Source organism: Microtus pennsylvanicus, chromosome 13 (assembly GCF_037038515.1).
Source record: "Microtus pennsylvanicus isolate mMicPen1 chromosome 13, mMicPen1.hap1, whole genome shotgun sequence".
NCBI classification, from domain to species: Eukaryota; Metazoa; Chordata; class Mammalia; order Rodentia; family Cricetidae; genus Microtus; species Microtus pennsylvanicus.
The window spans coordinates 47,240,887-47,268,347 of NC_134591.1; the positions used below are offsets into that span (position 1 = coordinate 47,240,887).

At 44.9% G+C, this 27,461-nt stretch overlaps 1 protein-coding gene across 1 annotated transcript in view; it reads left to right on the forward strand.

Moving 5' to 3' along the window:
- LOC142834369 (BEN domain-containing protein 5) overlaps window positions 1–27,461 on the forward strand; it is a 1,100,005-nt gene that overhangs the window by 989,810 nt on the left and 82,734 nt on the right. Inside the window, exons 8-9 of the mRNA XM_075946804.1 lie at window positions 4,810–4,924; window positions 23,615–23,726. Of these exons, the coding sequence (XP_075802919.1) occupies window positions 4,810–4,924; window positions 23,615–23,726 (227 nt within the window). The remainder of the gene's footprint in view (window positions 1–4,809; window positions 4,925–23,614; window positions 23,727–27,461) is intronic.

Genomic DNA, 27,461 nt, shown 5'->3' on the forward strand with positions numbered 1-27,461 from the left:
AGTCCTCTTGTACACATGCACATCTGTGGGTGGGAATGCACAGGTGCATACACAGTCCTCTTGCACACATGCACATCTGTGGGTGGGAGTGCACAGGTGCATACACAGTCCTCTTGTACACATGCACATCTGTGGGTGGGAGTGCACAGGTGCACACACAGTCCTTTTGCACACATGCACATCCGTGGGTGGGAGTGCACAGGTGCACACACAGTCCTTTTGCACACATGCACATCCGTGGGTGGGAGTGCACAGGTGCGCACACAGTCCTCTTGCACACATGCACATCTGTGTGCGGGAGTGCACAGGTGCACACACAGTCCTCTTGCACACATGCACATCTGTGTGCGGGAGTGCACAGGTGCACACACAGTCCTCTCACTCCACCGTTTCACAGCCACCAATAGCGCTGGCCATCAAGACCCAGCACCACCTATAATTTCTCACTATTTGTCCCTCCTCAACTCTGCTTTCATTCCCACACCTGTTCCTCTTTTATTCTTCCTCCCCTCTGTCTATGGCGCATTCAGCCTTATATCACAAGTGAAAAGGAGCTTTTCCCTTTACATCTGTGAAATGGGCTGAGCCCAGCATGCTGGCAGAGGAATGAAATTCTGTAAAGCCTGTGGTTCTATAATTTTAGGACAGAGGGCTTGGCTGAGGGCAGTCAGGGGAGATCTGGATGACTGCGGTTGTGCCTGTGGTAGCCTGGGCCCAGCACACATGCCTCGCTGTGAATCTGGGCTCTGCTCATTCCAGGATGCCACCTCTGAGCAGAGAACAGAGACAGTGAGCCTCACACAGAACTACCTGGAGAGGAAAACATGCCCACAGATGCAAACATGCTCTAAGACACATGTGAGCAGTCTTCTAGTTCATTCCCTCTCGCCCTAACAGCAAAAGCACTACTCTGAAGCCCGCAGAACTGGTCTAGATCCCACCTAGGCCCCAAGAGTGATGTCACACTTTGACTTTGTTTCCCTGCCTGTAAAATGGAGCCAGAAGCACTGCGAATCAGTCACATACTAAGTGTGCAGTTGCGATTGAGGCTCTGACTTCAGTCATTTCACATCCATCCTCCGAGTACCCTTGCTGTGCCCAGCACCAATGCTCTGAGATAGGACGGAAGAAAACAGATTAGTTCTCCTTTCCTGGAGCCTTCAGCCTGAAGGGAAGGCAGATGCAGCCAGCACAAACCTTGATCCCTCTGATCACAGGCTCACAAAACGCGCTTTTCCTTATTCTTTTAGACCGTTTCTATTTTGAGGCCATGGTCTTTCAGACTGATGGCATAATCTCAGTCATTTCCTGCAGGGTTGTTTGATTGGAGCAGAGTTCAGGTCATCTCGAGAGCATCACCTCCCCTTCACTGGCTGCGTCCTCATGATTCTCCAGGCTTTCATCTCCTCAGGGCCCTTGCTGGTCAGCAGCAGGTCAGATCCTGGCTCCTCATGCCAAGTGCTTTGTGAGCCCCTCCTGGCTGCCAGAGCCTCGCCCACCACTATTCTTTCTCTGGCACACTGTAGCCACGAGTGCCTTACAGAGCCCCGAACTGACCTGTGTCTTCCTAACTTTAAATCATATAGTAATTCTCTAATGTTTTTTGTTTATATATATATCATATAAAATAATATATGGCATATTATCATATATATATATACATGCACACATACATATATAGCCTTGCTTGCTTCTCTGATTTGTCCCTTACTTTTCTCCTCCCTTCCCACCACCTATGAGCAAATCATTAAAAGCCATGATTAAAACAACACATGTACATGCTTACTCCACGCGAGACACTTGGTTTGTATCAACTCATAGTCTTTGTAGTATCCCCTAATAATTATTACTTTTTCATAATAACTGAGAAACTGAGGAGTGGAGAGAGTAAGGTCACACAACAAGTTAATGCCTCTCAAGAAGGACTAAAGCCTGGAGACTACGGTTTCCAACTGTATCTTTAACCCTGAAGTTAAACGCCAGGTGAAGAACTGTGTGCCGCCAAGAAAGCCATCTTCTTTCTTGCCACCAAGGCTTGGTGTAAGCATTTGCCTGGTTACCTTCCTGGCACCTTTCATCTTGCTCACCCATCTTGCTGACCCTTTCCCCAAGACCCTCTCTCACCTGTCCCCCTACCACCCAGCTTTTATTGATTCAAGAGCCTTTTGTGGGTTCTCATGACTCTCTGCAGCTCTCACTAGGGCCTTGGCTAGCAAGTGTGGATTTGCTGTCCTGTTGTTCAGGATTCCACTGCAAGAACATTGTATTCATCATAGAATGCCCAGTTTGCAGAGTGAGGGGCTGTCAGATCAACTAATTATTGGCTTTGTCAAGGATGGTCCAACAATAAGTATTTCTTTATTTCTCTTTCTTAAAAAATATTTAGTTTTATTAATTAAAATCCTATGTACTTGTGTGTATCTGTGTGAACATGTTCACATGCACATGAGTGAAGGTACCCATGGAAACCGGAGGCATCAAATACCCCTAGCTTTAGAACTGAAGGCAGGATATGAGCCCCACCTGATGTGGATGCTGGGAATCAAACGTGGGTCCTCTACAAGAGCAATTCCTGCCCTTAATAATCGAGCTATCTCTCCAGCCCCATTAATAGGCATCTCCTAAGCATTGGCTGTAGGCTCAGTCCTCAGCCAAGCATTTTAGAAGAAATGAGGACAATGAGAATAAAGATTGAACAGAAGGTTGGTCTGGCAAAGCTCATCCTGGTCAGCTGGAGGTTGGCATCAGGCAAGAATCTCGGCACCTAACTTTAATTTTAGATCTTCAGCTACTTCCCTTCTCTTCCTCACCTTCCTGCCATCCTGTTTTCCCCAGTGTTGATGATGCATACTTAGAGGAATGGGCATGACAAAATCACGACTATACCAAAGACTGGTGTCATGGCAGCTATTGGTGTCTCGCAGCAAGGTGAAGGCTACCCCTACCTCACTTGACAGATTAGGTATCATCCTTCCATTGAAATGAAAAATCTGGTCAAAGCAAGAGCTCAACACTTTCAGCCAATAGTCAACTAAGATTCAAATATTAATCCCCAAGTCTTTTCTGCTTCCTGGATCCCTCTGCCCTCTCCATCCATGCGAAGCTTGCCCTGGCATGCTGTTGCCTCTCCATGCTTGCTTTCTCCTGTGTGCCTTCCCATGATACTTCACTTCCTGCTACCTTTCCTTCATGAGGTAGCTCTCTACCCAGAGCCTCCTCCACCCTTCTTTGCCTCATCAAACCTCTGGACAACTTAGCCCAGTCCCTCTTCCAGAAACCATCCTACCAAGTTGTAAATAGAGGAAGAGAGGGAGGGGAAAAATCTAATGACTCTTCTCTTATAAGATTAGTTGGGGTCTGGGGAGAGGGGTTGGGAAGTACAGTGCTTGCCTTGCAAGCACAGGGACCTGGGTTTGATCCCTAGCATGTGTGGAGGTGGAGGGGGGTATAGGAAGAAGGGTGGGTGGGAAGGGTTCTTGTTCAATTCACTCTGACTTCGAGCTAAGTTATAAGTCTGAAATTTACCCTCCCATTGCCCTAGTGTACCTGGGAAGGTGAGGTCTCGATAGCCATAGTCTGTCTGCCTTTGTTTTCCCTCATTCTTTTATTAGGTGCCTAATTGGCAGCCCAATTAATCTGCTCATCTGTGAAGGAGGTGAGCGCCTCCCATTTCCAGAAGCCATTCTCTGAGGCAGCATGGCCCAGCCCTGCGTGCCGGCTGCCTCCTTGATGGAGGGCTGCCCAGGGAGCCAGGGTCAATTAGCGGACAGATTAAGCAATTATTAGCCCCTAACAAGGGCGCCTGGCATCATTACCCTGCCTGTTTATTGGCAAACTGCAACTCTAATATGAGGACCAACAAATAAATTAGGGCATCTGGTCTACTGCCTCGTCAGCCGAGAAGTAAATGATGTCCAACTGGCCCTGGGCTGCCCATGGATTCTCAGCCTGGCATAATGAAAAGCCCGAGATGTCCCTTGCTGGTCACAGCAGCTTTGGAATGAACTCTGAAGTGATTTATCATTCCAAGAGCTAAGTGTCTGCTGCTGGGCACATGAATTGCTCTTAGTTACCCTGCTGCCTGTCTGTCAAGACCCGTAAGGGTGCCGTTCAGAGGCTCCCTCTCATCCAGTGGAAAACAAGTCTCCTCTGCCTTTGGGAGACTCTCCTACCACTTTATGGCATTACACCAATTTTGTGAAATGTTAGAGCAGTATTTTGACTATATGTACAGGTTTCCAGTGAAGAAGCAGATACTTGGAACAGGACTGAGGACCATTTATGTCACCCAACCCCTTTCCTGTGAATAGATGCAGAGCATCATCAGAAGGGTACCAGAGGGGATATTTCAGGAAGGCCCCTGTGGTTATGTGATGAGGGCACCTTCCTGAATTTATTGCTGTTCCCTAAGGACTCCCAAGGCCCAGCTCGAATGCCTGGAAATCCTCTCTGCTCCATCTGCATGAAGTGCTTTATCCCTCTTGTTCCTAGGTCTCAATGCTATGTTCTGAGCTACCTTCTCTTAGAAACAGAGATATATTTGGACAACCCATTGGGAAATACCTCATCATATATCCGTATAGCCATAATTATAGACAGTAGCTGATACCTCATCATATATCCATATATCCATAATTATAGACAGTAGCTGATACCTCATCATATATCCATATATCCATAATTATAGACAGTAGCTAATGACAGAGGCCAACAGTCACTGGCCCTCTTGTCATTTCATACACTAAGAAAAATGTGCCCCATCCTTCTTGAAACGCTTTGAGGCTAATCCAGACCTGTCTCTCTCCCTAGGGATCATTGACTTCCTTGTAAGTCATCATCCTATTGCCCGTATCCTACGAGAACACTTGGTCTTCAAGATTGCACCAATGCTCAACCCTGATGGAGTCTACCTGGGCAACTACAGGTGAGGGACTGGGGACAAATGTCTAGAAGCAGGAAGTGGCAGGATGGAGGGATGGAAACGAGGCAATTAAGAAATAATTTCTAGCCTAACCATTAGAGGAATTATTAGAGGAAAATTTAAAATCAGAGGACATTTTCCTCCACCTCCCGAGTGCAGCTAATGTCATTGGCCATTTATAGACGACTATCCAAAGTCACTTGCTGGAGTTTTCTGAACAGACTGATAGACTAAGAACCAGAAGAACTAATATTAATTTTAGCACCTGCTACCTCCATAACCCTGAGGGGTTCGCTGATGCTCAATTTCTCTTGTATAAGAGACAATTATCCCGCAGCAGGGCAGATGTATCGGCAGGAATGATGGGGAAGAATGAGCTTTGCAGAATCTCAGACAGTGGTTATAACGTTCCCCGATTTGTTGCTGTGTTTCTCCTAGGAGATCCTTAATGAAGGAGAATAGCAGCCCTGATCATGGGGGTAGTACTTCTCTTTGGAGAACATCCCACTCAGCCTCACTCCTGCTCGTAGGCCGTATCTTGAACGTTCTTTCTCCTATCTTAGAACGATCATTTATAGCCTAAAATTCCACTGCCCAGGGGATCATTTGCCAAAAGAACATTGAGTTCTCCGAGAGAGACAGTCTTATTGCCCTTATTACACAGCCGAGGCAACGGACTTGCCCAGAGCACATGGCGGTAGATAATTGACTGCCTAACTTCACTGCCCAAATGACACCTCTTTAGATCTGATCAGGCCCGTAACCTTCAAGACAGCAGCCAACCTCTTCAAGCTTTGTATGGAAGGCTTTGTGTGCCCGGGTGCCTGTGTCTGCACTGACTTCAGTCTGGCCCACGTCCTTTCCTTCCAGAAACGCTCCTATGACTTCTCTAAGCAAAGCCTATTGCCCTAGACTTTCTCTCTATAACTGGCCCTCTTTGTAGAACCAGCTCATCCCTTATTCACCGGCTAACTCCTGACAACTCAGCTTATATTTGTGTTCTAGGAATCATTTCCCCCAATCCCCCCAAAAGTGTCAGCTGCCTTCTGGGTTGTCACAGGCCTGGTTATCATTGGAAAGGGAACAAGAGGCCAATCAATCATGGGAATTCTTTGCTGTAGCTTTGGAGAGTGTTCACGAACCCCACTGAACTTCAGGGCAGCAGAAGACAGGACAGTTTTTGTGTCCTCACTGCCTAGCAGCAGGAATTAGCCAATAACAGATGCTCAGGAAGTGATGGATGTAAGCCATGAAAGGAATGACCCTAATGATGAAGAAAGAAAATAGACGAGACTGCCAAGGCCCTTGGCTGAGTTCGGATGTAAGATCTTCCCACAGCCAGGTAGAACCATTTTACACAAGGTTGCTTTAGTCCTCTCTAAAACCATGGAAATTGGGTCCAGAGGGGCTCTCTGGTACCCCTGGGTCTGAGAGAGACCCATGGGATGCATGAAGCCTTCATTAAAGTCAATTTTGCTTCTTCTCCTAATTGGCTGGAGTGATGGCTCATTAGCATCTGCAGGTTTTACAGCTTGTTGCAGGCCCAAGAGTAATCCCATTCTCCCTTCCCCAGACAGAATGTGTGGTTAGTGATAACAGTGGCAGAAAGACCGCTTGATTTATGTTCACATTTCTGGTTAATTACGAGAGCCACAGTGGTCAGAGAGAGGTCAGCTCTGCCACCCCACATGCTTGTCTATGCATCAGCTGCTGTCCAGGGAAGGGTTAGCTAGAAACCGGTCCATGACCTTGATCAGCACAGCTCCTTTCTTTCTGCTTCTGATGGCCAGGGAGTAGGAAGGGGTTTAGATGCTTTCCATACATCTTCAGGGTCCATATTTTGTGACTGGGGGCATGTAGCTCCAACACTCAGAAATGGTTTCAAGGTGAAGTTTCAACTCCCAACATTCTCCTAAGTAAAAAAATATGATCTTTTCTCATTACAAGAGCTGCAGAAAGTCTCTAATCACAGCATTAATCCTGATTTTAAAACAGATCAGAACAGCCAAAAGGATCCTATCAATCATGAGCATTCATTTCTACAGGTTTAGAGTATAGGGAAGATATAGGAAAAACAGTAATAGAGACTCAGAATGCATCCGTTCAAGGTGCCCTGAAGTCCCCACGACAATTCCTTCCACGTCAGTTCCTCCCACGCTCTCTCTGCAGTCATATTTCTTGGGTTTGCCATGGTTCTCTAAGGTGTATGGCAGAAAAAATAATTTGGAGTTTAAATAAGTTTGGGAAATTCTGAACTAAGTGAAGTTACTTTTCAGAATGTTGCATATGGTCTTGAACACAAGCAGTCTCGGAAGAGAAATGTGGAGCTCAGTGTTTCTAAAAGGTTGAGTGCCGTGGTCCACACAGCCCAGCACCTGGGTTAGGTTATGAAACATTTGGGGAAATGCCATCCCAGGAAGTCTGCTTGCTGGCTCAATGGTCTGGCAAGCCCTCACATGTATTTCATTTAATCCTCACAACTCTGAAGGGAGGGCTCTGTTAGGGTTTCTTCTGCTTTCAAATATAAAAATCCACTCAAACTAGCTTAGTAGCCGAGGGATGATTTGAGGGAAGGAAAAAGGGAGGCTGGCCCTTCGAACTCTGGGGCAACAAAGCCGGACTTCACAGGATGCTGGTGGGTTCACAAGACACAGGTCAGAACACAGGCATCAGTGTCCCTGTTTCCCTCTCATGCCCTTTCGACTTTTCTTCTCTCAGCAGCTCCCTGTAGAGGTGCAATGCCTGGGAGAAGCTAAAGAATCTACACCAGGGCTACAGCCAGTGGTGGGGCAGGTGTGAATAAAGGCCTGTCCTCCCTGTTGTCTGTCCTGCTGCAGCCAGGGCTGGGCCTGGTGCCTCTGAGTCTATGGCAAGACAGGCCTGCACTGAGGCACCTCAGGGGATAGGAAGGCAGATCACAGGCCACTTCCCTGCAGTGTGGAGGGATGGAGGGTCTTCAGAGTTATGAAGTGAGTGATAACATGGGCTTTGCTTTTAGTCAGGTGTGACATCAACTTCTGATCCACTGTCTGTGTGCCACAGGACCTTGGGTAACTGACACAGCCTGAATAAGCTATGTATGTATGTATGTATGTATCCATCCATCCATTTGTCTGTCTGTCTGTCTGTCATTTGTCAGTGGGAAATGAAAGAGGAGAACTTTGGGAGATAACACACTTAAAGCACAGTACTGGGAACATTGTAAGTTCTAAATAAAAATCTATTCCTTTCCCCCCTTCCTACTCCTCTCCCTGTTTTCTCCATATTAAGGAAGCATGTGATCCAATATAGAAAAAAAAACACAGTCACTTTCCCAGTTCTCTCATCTCAGCCTATATATTTAATAACACCACACCTATACTTTAATTCTAATTGGTAGAGAAGGTTAATATAACCCGGGGTGTGGTTTAATTGGTAGATTCATTGCTTAGCACACACAGATCCCAGGGTTCAATATCCAGCGCCCCATTAGAACCAGACATGGTGGCACATGCCTATAACACTATTACTCAGGAGGTGGAGTCTGGAAGGTCAGAAATTCAAGGTCGTCCTTGGCTACACAGTGAGTTTGAGGGCAGCTTGGGATGCACGAGAAAGAGAGAGGGAGGTAGAGAGAGAGAAATATTCCCACACACACTTTACCCTAGACTGTAATAGCAGCAGATGGTTGTTGTGCTATTCTGGGAATGTTCAGTGTGTTAAAGAGCAGCAGAGTCTACTAGCTAGATTACTGTGTATGGTGCCATACTGTGGCTGTGCTAAGAGTATATATGGCCTATATTAAAGTTTATATTACAATATGTGGCAACCACAGTATATTTCATGGCAGCTTCTAAATTGTTATATCATATGAATTGACAGTACATAACCCTTATTATGTGTAACAATGACATAGGGCAAAATGTACCCTAACATGCTCACGACACTCCAAGTCCATCTCCCTTCCCCCTGCAGACATCAGGTCTCCAGAGAATCCATGGGAAGGCCGTCCCAGCACCTGCAAGAGGCAGTGGGCTCCCCGCCGCACCCTTTCATAGCACCTTCCCTGGTCCTGGCCTGATTTGTAATCATGTATATATGTGACTTTGTCTGCCTTGTTCCTGTCAGGCCTGTCATCATGGCTGACACAGAATGGGCCCGTTATCTCTATTTTCTGAATGAACAAATAAACAGTGGTGTGTAGTGATGGCGCTGCCACACAAAGCTAAAGTCCCCAGAAGAGAGTAACTATGGCCAGATGCCGTCAGTTTCCATCCCTAACTGTTTAATCGCATTCTGTCATGACATGAATATGCTTCCGGTTTCACAGGATGAGTGGCTGTTAGAAGGTGACACTCTGGATTCTTGGGCACCATTTTGCCATCTTGGAGAGCCCGATGCTTTTAAAAGCACCTAAATATTGCGTTTGATTAGTACAATGGTTTAAGAAAGGAAAGACAGCTTTTATTATATCCGTTAGAGAAAATGGGAAACATTCTAAGAAGGTGAAGAGCCATGGGCAAGGCTCCAGGCTTACATCTCGGGTCTCTGGGCTCTAACTTTTACAAGTTTCCTCCCCTAGCTTGCAGGGATTGTTGTCTTTAGACAACACAACTTTCACTCCAAGCCTCCATTTTCCTCCAGACTTCTTAGAGGAACTAAATGTAGAAAAAGGTAACTCTCCTCATCCAGTCGATGCTCCAGGGGGAAGCTCTGTCAGGAGAAGCATGGTTACACCATGGATGAACCTGGGGAATAGTGCCGCCAAGTGAAATAAACCAGCTCCAAGGAGACAAAAACTGTTGGGTTCTATTTACATGAGGGAGCTTCAAGTAGTCACTGAAATCACAAACAGGAAGCAGTATGATGCTTGTGGAGCTTTGGGAAGGGCAGAAGAGCATCACTGTTTAGTGGGCGAACAGGCCTAGGTTTCAGGGATGGTGCCAATGGCAACACATTACCAATGTTTAATGCCATTGAGCCACACACTTACGACGGTTAATATGGTAAAATTTATGTTATATTGTACTTTTTAAAAAAAGAAAAGAAAGAATCTGACTACTGATTTTGCAATGTGGTTGTTTGCAAACCGTTCCAAGGGTATCTGGCAACTCATATCTTGATGGATAGGTATTGCAACTTCCAGCAACACAGAGCCAAGAAGCTGCAAGCCTAGCTGTCAGGCCATCAAGGTGGGGGTGACAGGCAGATCTGTTGAGAATCAGTGAGCAATTCTCAATGAGTTGCAGAACACAAGGCTTTGTATGCAGGCTGAGGTACTGGCATAGTCTCCTTGCCACCACCGCCATTCTTGTTTCCTCTGCAGAGAAAGCAGCCCTACCCGCCCCTGCACCCCACTGTATTTCCCGAGCATTGGTAATGGCTTGCCTATGAAAAACAGACCTTCCATCTCCATATGACAATATGAAATTCTGTGTTGGGTTTGCATTTCTTAATTAGGTGTTTGTCATTGTGTATTCCATAGAGCCACGTACAAGTAAACAGTCATAGACCTTGGAATAAATTTATTGGTTTTATTTATGTTTCTGGGCATAAAAATCTATAATTACCAGGTACAGCCTCAGTATAACTGGTATTTAATGACAATTACTTTTTGTTACCATAGAAATGAGTCCAAAGTAGTTACCCATAATTTCTCATTTCCCCAACCTCACACATGCTGAATTGCAATATTACCATAGTAATTGCCTATTAGTCATCATAAAATACGCAGTTACCCAAAAGATAGCAGGATGCTGTGAAATTGCTCATCTTCTGAAGACCTCAGTGCTTCTTGGGAGTGTGGAGGTCAGGCGGAACAGGCCTCTCTGGGTGATGCAGAACTGATTCTGCTTTATGGCCCAGCACTGCAGACTCTGGAGGAAGAGGCAGAAGCTATGGGAGCAGCAGGGGTCTAGGGTCACTATGTCTCTCGGCGCTGGTAATCCTATTGTAGCAAAGATGCTTCATTGCAGTAAATCTAATTTCAGCTAGGTTTGTTAAGGACTTGCTGGGTGTTAATGCCCCGTGCCGGTACTTGAGAAAGCCAAAGGCACTAACCAGACTCAGCAGTCACCAACAAGAACCCCAGTGCTTGTGTGAGAAGAGGAAAAGCGTCTACTTACTGTGCACCCTATGTATTGTCTCCTTCAGTTCGAATCCAAGCCCTGTGAGGAAGGTGGTGTGGCAGCCCCGTTTTAAACAGAGAATGGCAAGAAGGCCCAGGGGTAGTATAGAATCAATCCCAGGTTTCCTGGCACAAATGGTCACTTTTGTATATCAGTGTTCTAAGGAGAACAGTCCTTTATTTTTGATCTCGTGCTGGACTGTCTCTTGAAGCTGAGAGAACCTCCTTCTGACGGGGGGTGACAAAGGAGGGGTTTGAAAGGATGAGGGACCTGGAGCTAGAGAGGTGGCTCAGCAGTTAAGAATGCTTACTGCTCTTGCAGAGGACCTGTCTGTGGTTCCTGGCACCCACAGAGTTGCTTACCTGTAACTCCAGTTCCAGGGAAACCAACGCTTAAGTTCTTTATGACCTCTGTAGACTCCTGCACACACATGATGCAAATAAACACATGTATGTTCATATATATGTAGGCTAAAGAAAAATTAAGAATGGGGTTTCTTAAGAATCCAGCAGTCATAAAAGCGTCCTAAGGAGAACAGGAAAAACAGCATTAAATATAATTGTGAGATTGAAATTCCAGGAGCAGTATGTTAAACCTGCACACACGTGCACACACACACACACATACACACACACACACACACACACACACACACACACACACACACACACACACTTTATAATGGGCCTATTTTCACCTAAGAATCAGAGGAAGAATTAAGGAAATTTTAAGCTGACCAAAGTGGAATGGGACATAAAATAATGTTCATGTTCTATTTCTTTTGTGTCAATATCAAAACTTGACTTTTTCCATTGAGCTAGAAATGGAAAACAATGCTTCATGCAGCTCCACTGAGAGATCAGTCAGCTCCTCCTCTTCTTCCTCTCCTACGCATCACAGACAAATATCTGATGCAGTGCCTTACTCAGGGCAGGAACCCCTCAGCAGCATCTTTGAGGGCTGCCTGCATTAACCCCTGACTGTGGAAACTCAGGTACAGTGAACTCTCCCATACTTGAGCCCCTGGGTGTCTAAGCTTAGGCACAGTGACTCCCCTCTCCCACCTGAACCCCTGGCTGTGGAAGCGCAGGCACAGTGACCCCCCCTACCCGAACTCCTGGCTGTGGAAACTCAGGCACAGTAGCACTGCCCCCCACCCCCCATTACATGCCAAGGCATCAGCTGCACCCATGCTCCCTCTGCCTATTAGAAAGGACTTTCTGTTTGTGGTGGTTTAAAAGAAAATGGCCTCCAAAGGCAGTTCAATATTTGGAGATGTGGTCTTGTTGGAGAAAACGTGTCACTGTGGAGGTGGGCTTTGAGGTCACATATTATGCATAAGCCATGCCCAAGAGACAGACCACTTCCTGTCACCTGCAAGTCAAGATGTAGGACTCTTAGCCCCTTCTCCAGCACCATGCTTGCTTGGGTACCACCATGTTGCACCATGATAATAATGGGCTGAACCTCTGAAAATACAAGCCACCCCAATTAAATGTTATTCCTTTGTAAGAGGTGCTGTGCTCATGGTGTCTCTTCACAGCAAAGCCTAGTTAAGACACTGTTCAAGCTCTTACTGTCTCTGCCTTCTGAAGGCTCCCTCTGGTCCAGATTAGTGTCTGCCCAGCAGTCATTCAATTGTTGGAAGATTGTGTGTTTTTGCTCTTCCCCATCTCCCATCGATGCTAGCTCCTGCTCTGCAGGTGAAGCACTCAGAGCCTTTCAACTTGTCATATGTAGCCCCATACCCTGTCCTTCCTACTGTCCTCCAAACATACTCCAGAGGTTTGTCATTGCCTGTCTTTGAGGCATGGTGTCCAGGACTGAATGATGATGATGATGATAATGATGATGATAGTTAACACGTATTGCTTCTTCTGCACCTGGCACTATTCCAAGGATTTCGCATTTACTGTTTCACTTAACCATTAGCAGAATTGCACCATTATTTTCTCTTGACAGATAAAGAAACAGACACAGCAAACTCCCTCTAGCATACTGATCTAACTAGCGGGATAAGGCTGGGAAGGGTTCATCTCAAACCTCATTCTGGGGACCACATTTGTGACACAGCCAATATGTCCTTGACATTGGACTCTCCTTCACTTCAATCTTTACCTAAATCCATCCTCATGCATTTATTTGGCTGAGTTGCAACCCCCCCCCCATCTTTTTGTAGAGCCCTTTGAGAAGCCTATAGCAGAGGCAAGGCAAGAGTTATGCTCCTTCCTTAGGCAAGGAAATCAGGCCATAGAGGATGGAAATAACTCCTTGAAGGTCATAAGAACCACATGCTTCAGAGGCAGCCTGAGCAATGGCCAAGGCCAGACAGACCCTTACCTCCTAGAGACTCTCCTACCTTATATAACCTGAGTGATGTTTTTATGGAGGCTGAAAGGACACTTGGGCCCTTGGTGTAATCGGGTGTCTAACCCACAAGTGCACACCGCCAAAACCAATTATTCAAATGAGCCTCCCAGCCAGGTTGCTCAGAAAAGGACAGATGGCTAGATGCCTGTGGAGGCAGCTTCCGTCTCTGTCCTGCAAGCAGCCGAGTCACATTTCAAAGTTGGGTTGATAGCAAGTTGGTTTCAATAATTGATTCCAGAGTAAAAACAAGTCTCTGGGGCAGTAGATACCAAGAATTGGTGGCTTGGGATTCTAGAGGAGCAAAACAGTGGACTAAAGTTAGGACGCCATCACGTCTGGTCTTAGTTCCTCAACCGCTGCTCACCTAGCACTGGTTCTCCATGTAAGCTCAGAGGGCCCCTGAGCTGTTTGGCCTGGACTTGAGGCCTTTTCAGTATCATTGAGCATCTTCCCATGCTTTTCACCCACCCGCAACCTTATCCCTCCTGCATCTTCTTTTCCTTCTGCGCTTTCCCCAAGAGTGTACAGTTGCCCATTCTCGCTGAGAACTGGCCTTTGCTGGCACTCTGCTTCTGCTGAAGCAGCCTTCCCACTACTTGTGTCTTTCCTCTGCTTCTGTTTTCCCTCTGCCTTCCTCCCTTCTTTGAATCTACTCTCCCTCCCTTCCTTCCTTCCTTCCCTCCCTCTTTCTCACCCCTCTCTCCTTTTATTCCCCCTCCCTCTTTCTCACCCCTCTCTCCTTTTATTCCCCCCCTCTTTCTCACCCCTCTCTCCTTTTATTCCCCCTCCCTCTTTCTCACCCCTCTCTCCTTTTATTCCCCCCTCTTTCTCACCCCTCTCTCTTATTCTACCCCTGCCTTCCTTCCTTCTTTCCTTCACCAAGTACGTACCTGATACCGTGCAGCAGAAATATGATGTAGGCTTGGCCCTATTCTGAACTCAGAGGTCACAGAGGAAAGCTTTTTATCTCCTTTGGGAATGTAGGAATGGGGGCAGTCAGGGAAGATGTCCTGCAGGATGTCCTGTATGAGATGAGTCTTGAATGATGAGTCAAAGTTGGTCAGGGGAAGAAAATGGTAACGTATTTTGAAGGAATAATAGTGACCAGTGTTGATACAATACAAAGCTGCCAGACACTGTTGGCAGTGTCACAAGCATATCGATCACTGAAGTTAAAAGGATGATAGTTGATACATTCCTGCTCTTGGTCTCATCTTATGGCTTGATGTGTAAAAGGGATTCAATAATAAAAAAGGCAGAGGTAAAAATATTAGCTCTATTGTTGATGAAGGCAGAGTTTGAAAGGCATGTTCTGCATCTGTGGCCCAAATTGACTTCTGTTTGATTTATCCCCAAATTCAACATCCCATCGGCCACAAAAAGAGGATAAAGTAAGCAGCTTCCAGAGAGCACACCATGTGACCAAGAGCAGACCAGAATGGAGCTTTTTTGCAGAGCTCTGTATTCACATCCCCAGACTTCCACAAACCAGCATGCTGAGGCCAAAGGGTAGAGCTCTGGCAGAACACTTGCCTACATGCCCAGAATATGTACCTAGAACCACAGAAAACAAAATAAACGTGAGGCATAAATAAAAAAAAAAAAACAAAGCTCAACACATTCCTGAGTAGTCTAGGCCCAACAGGCTCAGTTCCTTGAGTTGGTCAGTCAGAAAATTCTATCCCTACCCATAGGAAGGAGTAGCAAGGGTGTGTGTGGGGGGGTATACCACCCAAGGACTACCTTAAACCAAGAAGGTAGACCCTCATGCCCTTGTCACATGGCAGAGAAGGAAGCTGACACACACAGAGAAATTAAGTTTCCTGCTCATAGCCCCTGGTGTTTGCTAGAGATCAAGGAACCAAACTCAGGGTGCTTCCTAGGGGCCAACAACTCTGATCCCTGCTTCTGGAACCAGGTTGTGGAGGACCCTAAATGTTGGGCCATGAACACTGCTAACAGGTGTATAACACATATTTCAAACTAGGCAGTGCCCTCAGCATCTCGCACAGACAATCTCATCTGGTCTTCACAGCAACCCTCTGAGAGTGGAAAAAATCCTCACTTTTCTGCCCAGAAAAAGTCTAGTCACAAAATTACTAGACAGATAAGCATATATTTTTCTATGCAACATGGCTCCTATGCCCATATTTGAACTTGTGGCCCCTAGAACAAGTGAGGGACTTGCCAGTTTCCACATGGGAAGGATATGAAGGACTTCTCCCTCCCTGTCTTTCTTCTGCCCCCTCCCACCTAAGAAGTTACAATAGTCAATTCCTAGCTTCAAGGCCAGTGAGCTCCCTTAAAAAATTGTACCCTTGGGCTTTTCAAAAAAGAGTAAACCTTTTATCAATGTTGTTATGGAGAGAAAAAGTATCCCCCTTGATTCTGAAATGAACTTTCAATCTTACTATTCCACAGCCATGACCTTGGCAAATCCCTTCTTTACTCTTGGTCCCGCCCTCCCTTTCTCTGAGTGTCTGGATAGGATTTGATAGAATTTTGAGTTCTTCTAGGTGGTGCCTAGATCTGGGGAGTGTTAAGTTGCAAATGGGGAAGCTTCTAGAGCCCAATATGCTCAACTTCCAAGCAGGAGACTGGACAGAGGGAGAGGAGACCCCCTGAAGCCAAGCTGTGCATGGGAGAGAGGAGTCATGTTCTTGCACGAGCTTTTCCTGAGGAGATGGAAAGAATCCATTCCACCAATTAGGCACCAAGGGCCAATCGATACAATTACACCAAGGTTGGACTTAGCCATTCAAACAGCAAAACCACCAAGAAGTTTCACCCAATCATGGATAATGACTTCCCCATCATCGTGTAGACAGGATCTTCTATTTGGGTAAACTTCCACACTCTGTAGTCGAACACCTCCTGAGACCAGGAGATCACATGCAGTAGGAGAAGAACTACATATAACTGCCAGAGCTGTTCAGGAAGGACTGGCTGAAATCTCAGGTGAGGCTCTAATAACCTCTTTCTATGAGGGAACACCAACAGGTCCAGTATTGAGCGTCTCTTGCCAGCAGTCACAACCACTCTGATGAAGATAGTAATGCTGTTATTCTTGGAGGATAGCATTCTGCAATGGCCTTCAGCAAAACTTTTCCTTGTCTGCTAGGAATAAGTGGTAGGAGAGAGAGCCCCTGAAAGCCTGGGGTAGGAGAGAATTCCTTTTACAGATCTGAGCAGCCCATTCTCCCAAATCACTTTGATAAAAAAGATCACTGTTAAGGAATGAAAGCCTTGCTTCAATTCAGGCAAAAAGCCAGAGTTCTGGTTTTGCTATGAACCAGTGGAGAGTGAGGACTATATATCTTGTACACTGCACAAAGGTTTCTGTCCATGAGATTGAAACTCTACTTCCAGCTCAGGGTCTTACTAGGGTGTCATTATTTCTGTGTGTTACCCACCTAGAAGTGACTTCAGTTTATAGATTGCCAGCCTTGAAGGGAGCACCTTTCACTAATTCATATACAGAACATTATTAGTCTCTTATTTAAAACTCACTTTCCCCATTTAAAAACAAGATGGTTAGGGAATAAAAAATAAAGAGGACATAATGTTGAAGGGGTAGGCAGGGGTGGACTGGGGAGAAGCTAGGAAGAGAAGTAGGGTGAAGATGAACAAAATACGGTGTATGAAAACAACAAAGAATTTTTAAAAATACATTTAAAATAGGATTGTTAAGTGAGCATCATCCTCTAACCCAAGGGACAATCTTTTAGGATCTTTCCTGAGTCCCAAGACTACTTCAGAATAGTCAAATGAAGCCTGAGAACTTAGACTTGGAGTTGGTGGGCTTGGCATAAGTCCAACCTCTGTCACCTGTCACCACGGACAAACCCCTTAGCCATCTGAGCATCTATTTATGAGATTATCTGAGCATCAGTTGTGTGGAGACCCTGCTAGCACAGAGGGCTTAGTGGGAGAGAAATACATCCAATATCTCTTCCTCCTGCTTTGGAAGGTGTTTTTAGCAAACACATGAATTTGTGCAGTTATGAAGCTTCTTAGTGAAAGGCCTAGCACTCAAACCTTCATCTTTCTAATTTTGAAAGCCATGTTCTTATCCATCTTTCTCTGTCTTAACCATTGTCTTAGTTCAGGTTTCTAGGGCTGCATAGAAAAACCATGACCAAAAAAAAGCAAGTTGAAGAGGAAATGGTTTGTCAAACTTGCATTTCAATAGTACTGTTAATAATCATCAAAAGAAGTCAGGACAGAAACTCAAACAGGGCAGGAACTGGAGGTAGGAACAGATGCAGAGGTCTTAGACGAGGGCTGCTTACTGGCTTGCTTCCCATTGCTTGCTTAGCCTGCTTTCTTATAGAGCCCTGGACCATCAGCCCAGGGCTGGTACCACGAACATGGTCTGGGCCCTCCCCCATTAATCACTAATTAAGAAAGTGCCCCACAGGCTTGCCTACAGCCTGATCTTCTGGAGGCATTTTTAAAATGAGGTTGCCATCTCTCAAATGTCTTTAATGTGTCAAGTTGACATGTCCAGCACAACCGCCCTGATCATAGTGTCTCCTGATAAATGGTGATCTATGAAGAGACGGGAGGAAAACGCCGTAATACCCTGGCGTGATGAGGAGTGAATAGGTTATGAGTATTCTTATTTGGCATAAAGGACACTGCATTTATCTGTAGCACAGAAGAGCACAGCCCACTTACTAAGCACTTTGCAGGGGCTGTTGATGACAGATTGTCTGGCATTCTGACACTGACCAATCAATAGAGCTAGGAGGTGCCTCAGGCCAAGGGCAATTGAATCCCAACCTTTTGTGGCATTAAAGAAAGCAATATTTATTTTTGCTTTTGGTGCAAATATACTTAATCCAATCCAGCTCATTGGTAATGCTGAAAAAGTGCTGTGTTGAGGGGACAATTGCATGCACGCCCCATACATCTCTGCCTGTCAACGTCAACGCTTCCAAGAGTATGCACCCAGTATTCTGATCTGGAGCGGCTACGCTGACTTTTTCACTGTCTTAGAATAAATGAAATGGAAATCTTACAGAGGAGCATTCAAATCGTTGCTTTCACTCTGGCTGCCATCATTACAACAAGGAGGAGGTACCGTATCCGTCTTTCTCTTGGGTCACCAATTAGCTCCCAAATAATGACATAGAATCTTACTATTAGTTATGAATGCTTGTTCCACTAGCTCTTATAACTTATTTTAACCTGTTTCTCTTCATCTACGCTTTGCCTCTGGGCCTTTTACCTTTCTTTCCATCCAAATATCCTACTTTCCTGCTTTCTTGTATCTGTCTGATTGGCTGGAGGCTGCCTGCCTGCCTGCCTGCCTGGCCCTGGCATCTCCCTTTTTCTCCCTTGTTCTCCGCCCCGCTTCTTCTCACCTAGATTCCTCCTTAGATTTCTCCTCCTATTTAGTCTCTCTACCCACCAGATCCACCTTGCCTAGTTTTTTTTATTAGATTTTTATTTATCAGCTTTTTATTAGATCAATCAGGTGTCATAGGCAGGCAAAGCAACACATCTTTACAACATTAAACAAATACAGCATAAATAAATGTAACCCATCTTTACATACTTAAACAAATATTCTGCTACTTAAGCAAATACAACACATCTATAAATAGTTAAAAGTAATATTCCGCAACAAGGCACAGTGCCCTTCCCAAGATGGAACTGTTTATTTGCTACTTGCATAACAATCATAGATCACCATATCAGGAGACATTGTGATCAGGGTCGTTGTTCTGAATATGTCAACTTGACACGTTATAAAGTCATTTGAGAGAAGGGAACCTCATTTTTAAAACGCTTCCATAAGATCAGGCTGTTTCTGCCATTGGGCAAGGAAGGAAGTGAGCAGGACAGGAAGAGACAGATGCGAAGCATAATGTCCCTTTCAGAGATCATGTGGTGTCACATAAACAGTGGGACCTCGAAGCCTGGCTGTGGGTCATGGTTGCAGCAATAAGACCTACTTTGAATCCAACCTCATATTGTAGTCATCAAGTGACCTTCTCAAGATCAAACCCTTCTTGGATTTTATTTCCTTGTTTATAAACAAGGATCCGTCCCTCCTTCCTTGATAACTGGGGGTATGTTCACTATTTAACAGATAGGTGTATTTTCAAACTATGGTCAATTTATCACTTCACAAGAAGGATCTGGACTGATAAATGTGTTGCTAGGTGATTTTCCAGGGTGCAAGTGTTCTCAAGTGTACTCATACAAACAAAGGCAACTGTGAAATACCTGGTGATAGAATCTATAGGTTTATCACATGGTCCATCACTGACTGAAGCATTGTTATATTGCTCATAACTACATGTAAGTCATTTCCTAGACCTGTTTATAGACATTCAGAGCATTGGTTCGTGCACTTATGAATCTTTTCATTCATTCAATACATACATTGAAACTTCTTGACAATATAGTAGGTTATGTTGGATTGGGGAGTGAAGTCATTCCAAGGACGTAGACATTGCCATGTTCTTATACAGCTCACAATTTGGAAGAAAAAACAAAGAGATACTCAGTAGTGCTTCTAACTCAGCAGGAAGAAATGATGTAGCATGTAGTCACTGACCTCCATATATTTTCCTTTCTATTTTATTCCAGCGGTACCAGAAATAGCCTCTATATCAGAACATAGCTCTTAATTTTGAACCCATGGAGGAAGTTAATGTTAAAAACAAAGCAGAACAGAATACTAGAGAGACCCAGATTTTCATCTCATGACTCTAAATTGGCACTTGGAGGAATGAGGAGTTGAGAAGTCATCTTCTCCCTTGCCCTATCTTCAGGCACTGGTTTCCTGGACCAGAAAAGAGTCTGCAGCACTATCCCAGTTCTTATAGCCAGCTCGGACACAGCAGAACATACCAGGAATCAGTTAGAAATGACATACTTCCTAGCTTTGCATGGTCACACTTTCTACCTGCAATACTATCCTGTGCTCTGACTCACATTTTTGAGTCCTACGAAAGTCTTCAATCTTGAAAAATTCATACAACTAGTGTTAAGACGATGCTAATCATCTGCAATTTAAAAAATTGTGTCAACCAGCAAGATGTCTCAGAGCATAAAGGTGCACTGAAACCTGAAAACTTAAGTTCAACCCCCAGAACACATGTAAAAGTGGAGAGAGAAAACCAGCTCCACAAAGTTGTCCTCTGACTTCCACATTCATGCTCTAATACACGTACTTCACACACACACACACACACACACACTCACACACACTCACACACACTCTCACACACACACACTCACACACACACTCACACACACACACACTCACACACACACTCTCACACACACACACTCACACACACACTCTCTCTCACACACACACTCACTCACACACACACACACTCACACATACACACAAATAAATATAAATTCTAAAAAGAAATTTACATTTAAACAAATAAATGAAAATAAAAGAACCACATAATACCAACCTGATTCCAACAATAGAAATCACCTAATTTGAATAAACTTTCCTGGAAATAATTACTTTCTTCAACGTCCCTGCTAAAGCTCAGTTATTGACACTTTAGAATCATGTTATAGAAGAGACATCCATGAGTGAAGTATAACATGCTTAGTTTACAAAGAACACAGAGCTCGGAGGGAGAAAGTGACTTTACAAAGGTAATGGAGACAATAGAGGTGGGTCTGGTACCTTGTTGTCTAGCCAGGTCTCATGGATTTTTAACAAAATGTTTTGCTCTGGAAACATGCAACTACTAGAAGACTGATCGTCACTCAAAGAATTCTTTGAAAGTTAGTTCAAGAAGCACCCATGCAGGTCCAACTCCCTGAAGAGGACTACTGGGGTCACTAGGGATCACGTGCCCTGGCTTCTAAGGCACAGTAGTTTTAATTTATGTGGATGTGTCTGTACACATGTATACCGCGTGTGTAGGTTTTCACTGACATCAAAAGAGGGTGGTGGAGTCCCTGGAGCTATCTCTCCAGCCCCTTTATTCAGTTTTGAATTTAACTTTTTTGAATCAGAGAGACATTCTGGAGGCAGCACAGCTGAAAGGGAGAACCATGGGGCTCAGGACCAGGATTCCACTCTAGGCCCTGTAGAGTATTAGTGTGTGGCCTTAGTGGAGTAGCTGCCTTCTGTGGCTCTTAGTACTATTTCTTGGGAAACAGAGCCCACTTACATTGACTGGATTCACAAGAGGTATATAATACAAGATTAGAAATGTCTATTTAATAATAATTAAATTATATTATTTAAAATTATATTATTCCTCAGTGTTTACCACAATGCAGGCTCCTTGTCAGGTACAAAAACACAAGCAATTAATGATCTAATAGAATAGAGTCAACACTGTGTCGTGTGATATCATTTTGCTTGGAAAGCAATGTGGCTATAGGGGCAAAAGTAAAACAGCTACCCCTACGTTTATAGGAAGTGTAAATCTCTCCCATACCGCTTGAAGGAAGTGACATTTAATTTTAGTTCATTTCAATGATGCTACCATTATCACCATGGCCACTGTCAACCCCGGCCATCATTTCTTCAGGTTCGCTCTGTTTTGAGGGTTCTACTTGGGAATTTACACACAGTAGTTCATAGACACAATCCAGAAGGTCAGGGCTCTTATCCTCATTATACATGTGGTAAAAGAGTTGCTCAATGAGATATTTAAAGAATAAATTTTACAAAGGTCATAACCTCTTGAACAAGAAAACAAGACAGTCAGTTCTGTGGGGAGACTCATTCTGGGGCCAAGACAATGGACTGGACAGTGACACAAAGATTATTTGGAGTGTGAGCAAACACAATGATTTTGGAAGTTTTTCTGTAGCCCAGCCTATCTTGGAGAGAGTGTGTGCTGTATGAAGACATGGGGGTACCTGGGGAAAGTGCCTCTTCTTAAGTCCAAACAGAACTTTGAACAAATACGGAGGAACAATGATGGAGGAAGGTCATTGGTTAAGTAATAAAGAAACTGCTTGGTCTCATAGGTTAAAACATAGGTGGGAGGAGTAAACAGAACAGAATGCTGGGAGGAAGAGGAAGTGAGCTCAGAGGCCATGCTCCCCTCTCCCGGGCAGACGCATGAAGCTCAGACCCAGGATGGACGTAGGCTAGAATCTTTCCCGGTAAGACTGATGCTATACAGATTATTAGAGATGGGTTGATCGGGATATGAGAATTACCTTGTAAGGGCTAGAGTTAATGGGCCAAGCAGTGTTTAAAAAAATACAGTGTCCGTGTAATTATTTCGAGGCATAAGCTAGCAGGCAGCCAGGGTCCTGGGGACGCAGCCCCGCCACTCTTATTACAACAGAACAAGAGAAGGGCGAGGCAGAGAACAAAGGTCATAATTCCACTTGCCCCGGTGGCATGACTAATGGAGGGTATAGAGAAGGTAGTCTAGGTAGGTACCGTTTTCCAGGGGACACCGGAACAAGGACTGACATAAGCAGGCGAGTGACATAAGCAGTCACTCGGGTCCCCAGAGAAGAAGGATCTGGGCAGAAGAAGAGCTTGGCACTGACCTTTAGGAAGGAAATGCCTGCTATGTTGGAAGAATATGAAAGGGACAGTAGCTGCTACAAAACAAGCAAGAGGAATGGTGGAAGCAGTGGAGACCAAAAAGGCTAATGAGGTAGATGGCGTGGGGCCTCATAGCCAGTTGTAAAGATCGGGGCTTTTATACTCAAGGCAACAGAGAGCCATGGCAGCAGAGGAGGATATGACTTACATATGAAGAAGATCACCTTGGCCATTGTGTGAAAGATTGGCATGAAAAGAGACAAGGATGGAAACAAGAATACCACCAAGCTCAAGTGGCATCAGTAGAAGTGAGGAAAAGTGTGTGTATGTTTTGGAGACAATAGAGTAGCAATAGGCATGAAACACAAAGGAATAACAGGGACACTCAGGGTCATCAGTGGTTCTGGCCTGAGCATGTCTTTCACCTGCACTCTGTGTTCTGACTGTGTCAGTAGTATCAAAGTGGGATGGAGTCACAGGAGTAGTTTTGAACCTCTCTGTAATTCAGTGTCTTCTTCTCTCAGTTTGGAATCATAATAAGAGTGATCTTAAGATATTAATAACAATAGATTAATAAATTCTAGTAGATTGCTTAGAACTCCATCTAAATAGCAATAAGTGACTTTCTCCCTTCTAATTGCATTGAGTATTTGGGAAGCTCAGCTCATCCCATCCATACTGACTCTCAGTTTGGCCTTTGCCTAGATGCTCCCTGATGGGCTTTGATCTGAATCGTCACTGGCTGGATCCCTCTCCATGGGCGCATCCCACCCTGCATGGAGTGAAGCAACTCATCATCAAGATGTACAATGACCCAGTGAGTAGCAGGGTGTGCTGGGAAACTGCTGGCCGATGGCTGGACCTAGGAATGGAAAGTTGTATGGGGAAGACCTCAGGCAGATTTAAATTGGGGTTACGTGAGCAAAATCAGGAAGATGCTAACCATGCATGTGTCTGAATTTTATAGACCCAGTGTCTTCTCCCAGCCCTTTCTTTTTCCCCACCTCTTATAAATATTGGCTCAGTGTGATAATTTAATAGAAGGAAACACATTGCAGTACATTTGTCAGGGCTCCTTGATGATAAGCCAAAAAAATCAACTTGATTTAGTATAAGAAAAGATGGAGAATCTCATGGGATAGCAGCAGTGCATGATATACTTGAAGAGTGTAGGTTGGCCTACTCCACACGTAAGGCACATGGATGCCATGTGTTCCATCTGGTGACTCGCACTTCTTCTACCCTGACTTGCTCTCATTTTCCAGTTCCAGAAAGACTGGAGCTGGCTTAGTTTGGAGGACATGTACATCTCTGGGCAATGGGGTGACCCAAGAAACAAGACTGTGTAAAGATGGCACAGTCTTGGGGCCCATGTGGTTGGATTTGGGACTCTGGCGGTGGAGAAGAGGGCCTAACACTCTGGAAGAAAGAAGGGAACCATACAGACAGATCTGCACTATGTTTGCTCAGAGGAGCAAGTTGGTGCAGTAGAAATCAGCGGAGATGACGGGGATTTGTGTTGTAGAGAAGGAGACAGATGAGAGTCATTCCTCTGAAGAGCTATTAGCAAGAGGGCATAGCAGACCTTTGAGCTTGGGAGTGATGGCATGGGTGGGCAGAGGTAGGGTCACAGGAAGTAGAACTTTGCAGCAAGCTCCAGCTCCCTCGGGATGGAGTGTGTGGCCTAGGAGTTTTCCCTTACCGGAAGTGTTCAAGGTGACGTGAAAGCACACTGTCAAGAATGCTGCATAGATGGGACTCAACTGTTTGAATGACATTCTAGTAAAATTACACACAAGTCCTTCCCAGCTGGGATGGTCGTAATTTTGATGGCCTCTTAAGTGCATATCAAGTGACAGATGGTGGTTGCTAAGGCGCTAAGGCAGATTTCCACAGTTGGGGTATTTCCGAGGTGCACCAGCGTGACCTGTTCTGCTTACTCTGCTGAAGGTGCCAATAACAATGGAACTAATTAGAGAGCAACATAAAACTGTGCTGAAAGACAGATGCACGCATTAGAGCAAAGACCAGTGACCTTGATTTTGAAACTGTCATTTTATTTAAAAATTGGTTTGCAGTGTATGTGTGTGTGCGCGCGTGTGTGCGAGTGAGCGCATATATGTGCGTGTGTGTATGTACATTTTCCACAGCATTCATATGGTGATCAGAGGACATGTGGTAGCCCATTCTCTCCTTCCACTATTTGGGTGTTCGATAAGCCAAGTCAGGTCATCAGGATTGGGAACAAGTGCCTTTATCCACTGAGCCATCTCACTGGCTCAGAAGCCATTTCTTGATTATCAGTGTGAATTCTTCTTTCCTGGGTTCTTTCATAGACCATCTTTTGTCAGGGCTTTTGTCACCACCCCTTTAGTACGTGACTTCCTTCTCCAGCTCATCATCGGCACAGTTGAAAGTCAACTGTGTGCATCCAACCCATGTGTTACTCCAGGCTGTCCTGTCACTGAACCTTTCATCGAGTAGAGCTGTATTGTATTTTCTCAGGCAGCACCTGTAGTCTGCAGACTTCTCCCTCTGTCCCCAAGCCTCTCTTGTCTTCCCATTGGTTCTTGTCTTCTTAGTAGGGTGTCACGCCTTCTCTTGCTGCTGCCTCCTTCTCAGGTAGAATAGCTGGACTGTCAATTTTCCTCATCTGGCTAGTAAAAGACACTTGACAACTGCTTGTTGGACTGGATTGGGCTGAACATGACACACTCTACTGTGCCAAGTACAATATTGATGGTAGAAGCAAAAATTGTCATTCATAGAAAGGAGGGCATAATAAGGCGTGGAAGACAAGATTCTCGGTCAGCATATGCAGCAAAGTGGGATCGCTAAAGAAAGATAAATCCAAAGAATAGAGCTGGTGGGGGAGGAAGTGGATGGGAGAGGGACTAGCTTAGTCAATGCTCTAATGCTCTGAAGAGACACTATGACCATGGAAATTCTTCTTTAAAAGGCATTTAATTGGTGTTAGTTTACAGTAACAGAAATTTGATCCATTTTCATCATGGCAGGAAGCATGGTGACACACAGGCAGACACAGTGCTGTAGAAGTAAGACTTCCATATTTGGATCTTCAGGCAACAGGAAGAGAGAGTCACTGGGGCTGGCTTGCGCTTCTGAAACCTCAAAGCCTACCCCAGTAACACACTTCCTCTAACAAGGCCACACCTCCTAATCCTTTCAAATAGTGTTACTCCCTAAGCATTTAAATATACGAATAGGGGCATTCCCATTTAAACCACCACAGAGACCCAAGGAAAGCAATTCAGTGGCCGAAGAGGAAGAGACTGAGCTTGTCAGAGCCGTCATCAATCAGAAGCTATCAACTTGCTCACAAGTGACTAGATATTCATTTGTGTTTCAAAACATTAACTTAGGCAAAACTGAACTGTGGAGATTTAGGGCAGTTCTGATGACACATATTGATGTATTATTGGCTGTTCTGCTGTCAGTAAGCACACTTGGCTGCTAAGACAACAGTATATGCTAATTTCTTCCCAGAAGTCCACAGCTTTCTGCCCCAAACCAAGGCTTTATAAGGAGTCAAGCTGACTCCAACTAGGATCCCCAACTTCACACTTTCCTCTTCGTTTCCTTTATCCCCACAGCTTTTGATAGCACTCATTTATTCTCTCAAAGCCTCCTTGAGTCTGAAATGTGGAAACAGTGTAGCTATTCTGTTCTCAGGGGCTCAGAAAGTGCTGGGCAGGGTATCCATTTAGGCTGTGAGGACATCTGCTCTTTGACTCTGTTCTTTTCTTCCATCTTTCCACAAATATTTATACACCACATTTCTATGTTCTTGGTGATGTAGTTATGATAGACAGAAAGCTTGAAATTTTGCAGTGTAGTAGGGAAATAGACATTAAACAAGTAACTGCTGGGAGAACATATTTCAAACTTGTAGGAGTTCTTTAACACCAACAGCAAAGCATTAGCCAAGTGGAAGAGAAGCAGAATGGTACTAAGCCTTGGCCTTGCTGGGGCAGTTTCACCTCATACCTGTTGTTCTAGAGGGTTCTCCTTAAAACATCCTGATTCAGAAGCCAGGTGGTAGTGGTACAGGCCTTTAATCCCAACACTCGGGAGGCAGAGGCAGGTGGATCTCTGTGAGTTCGAGGCCAGCCTGGTCTACAAGAGCTAGTTCCAGGACAGGTTCCAAAGCTACAAAGATACGCTGTCTTGAAAAACAAAACAAAACCTGATTTGGATGGCAAATTATGCCTTCTGTCTTGTTAAAAGCCTAACGAAGGTACCTAGTACAATACTAGTGTGGCACCTTGTACATCCCTGATATGTGGCAGATTCAGATTCACCGTTTGAATAAGATCTACAGGCATCTTTGTTTCCAGTTGCCAACATTGCAGAACTCAGAGTTATATGCCCTGATACCACGAAATGTATTTCTACTCCGTATATATACATAAAATTGCTTGGTTCCAAGCTGCTGAACTATACAAACTGTCAGAAAGCTCCTGTTTTCTTCTTTTCTCCTCTCCCATACCCTTCCTTCTCCTTCTGCCCCTCCCCACTTCCTTCTGTCCTT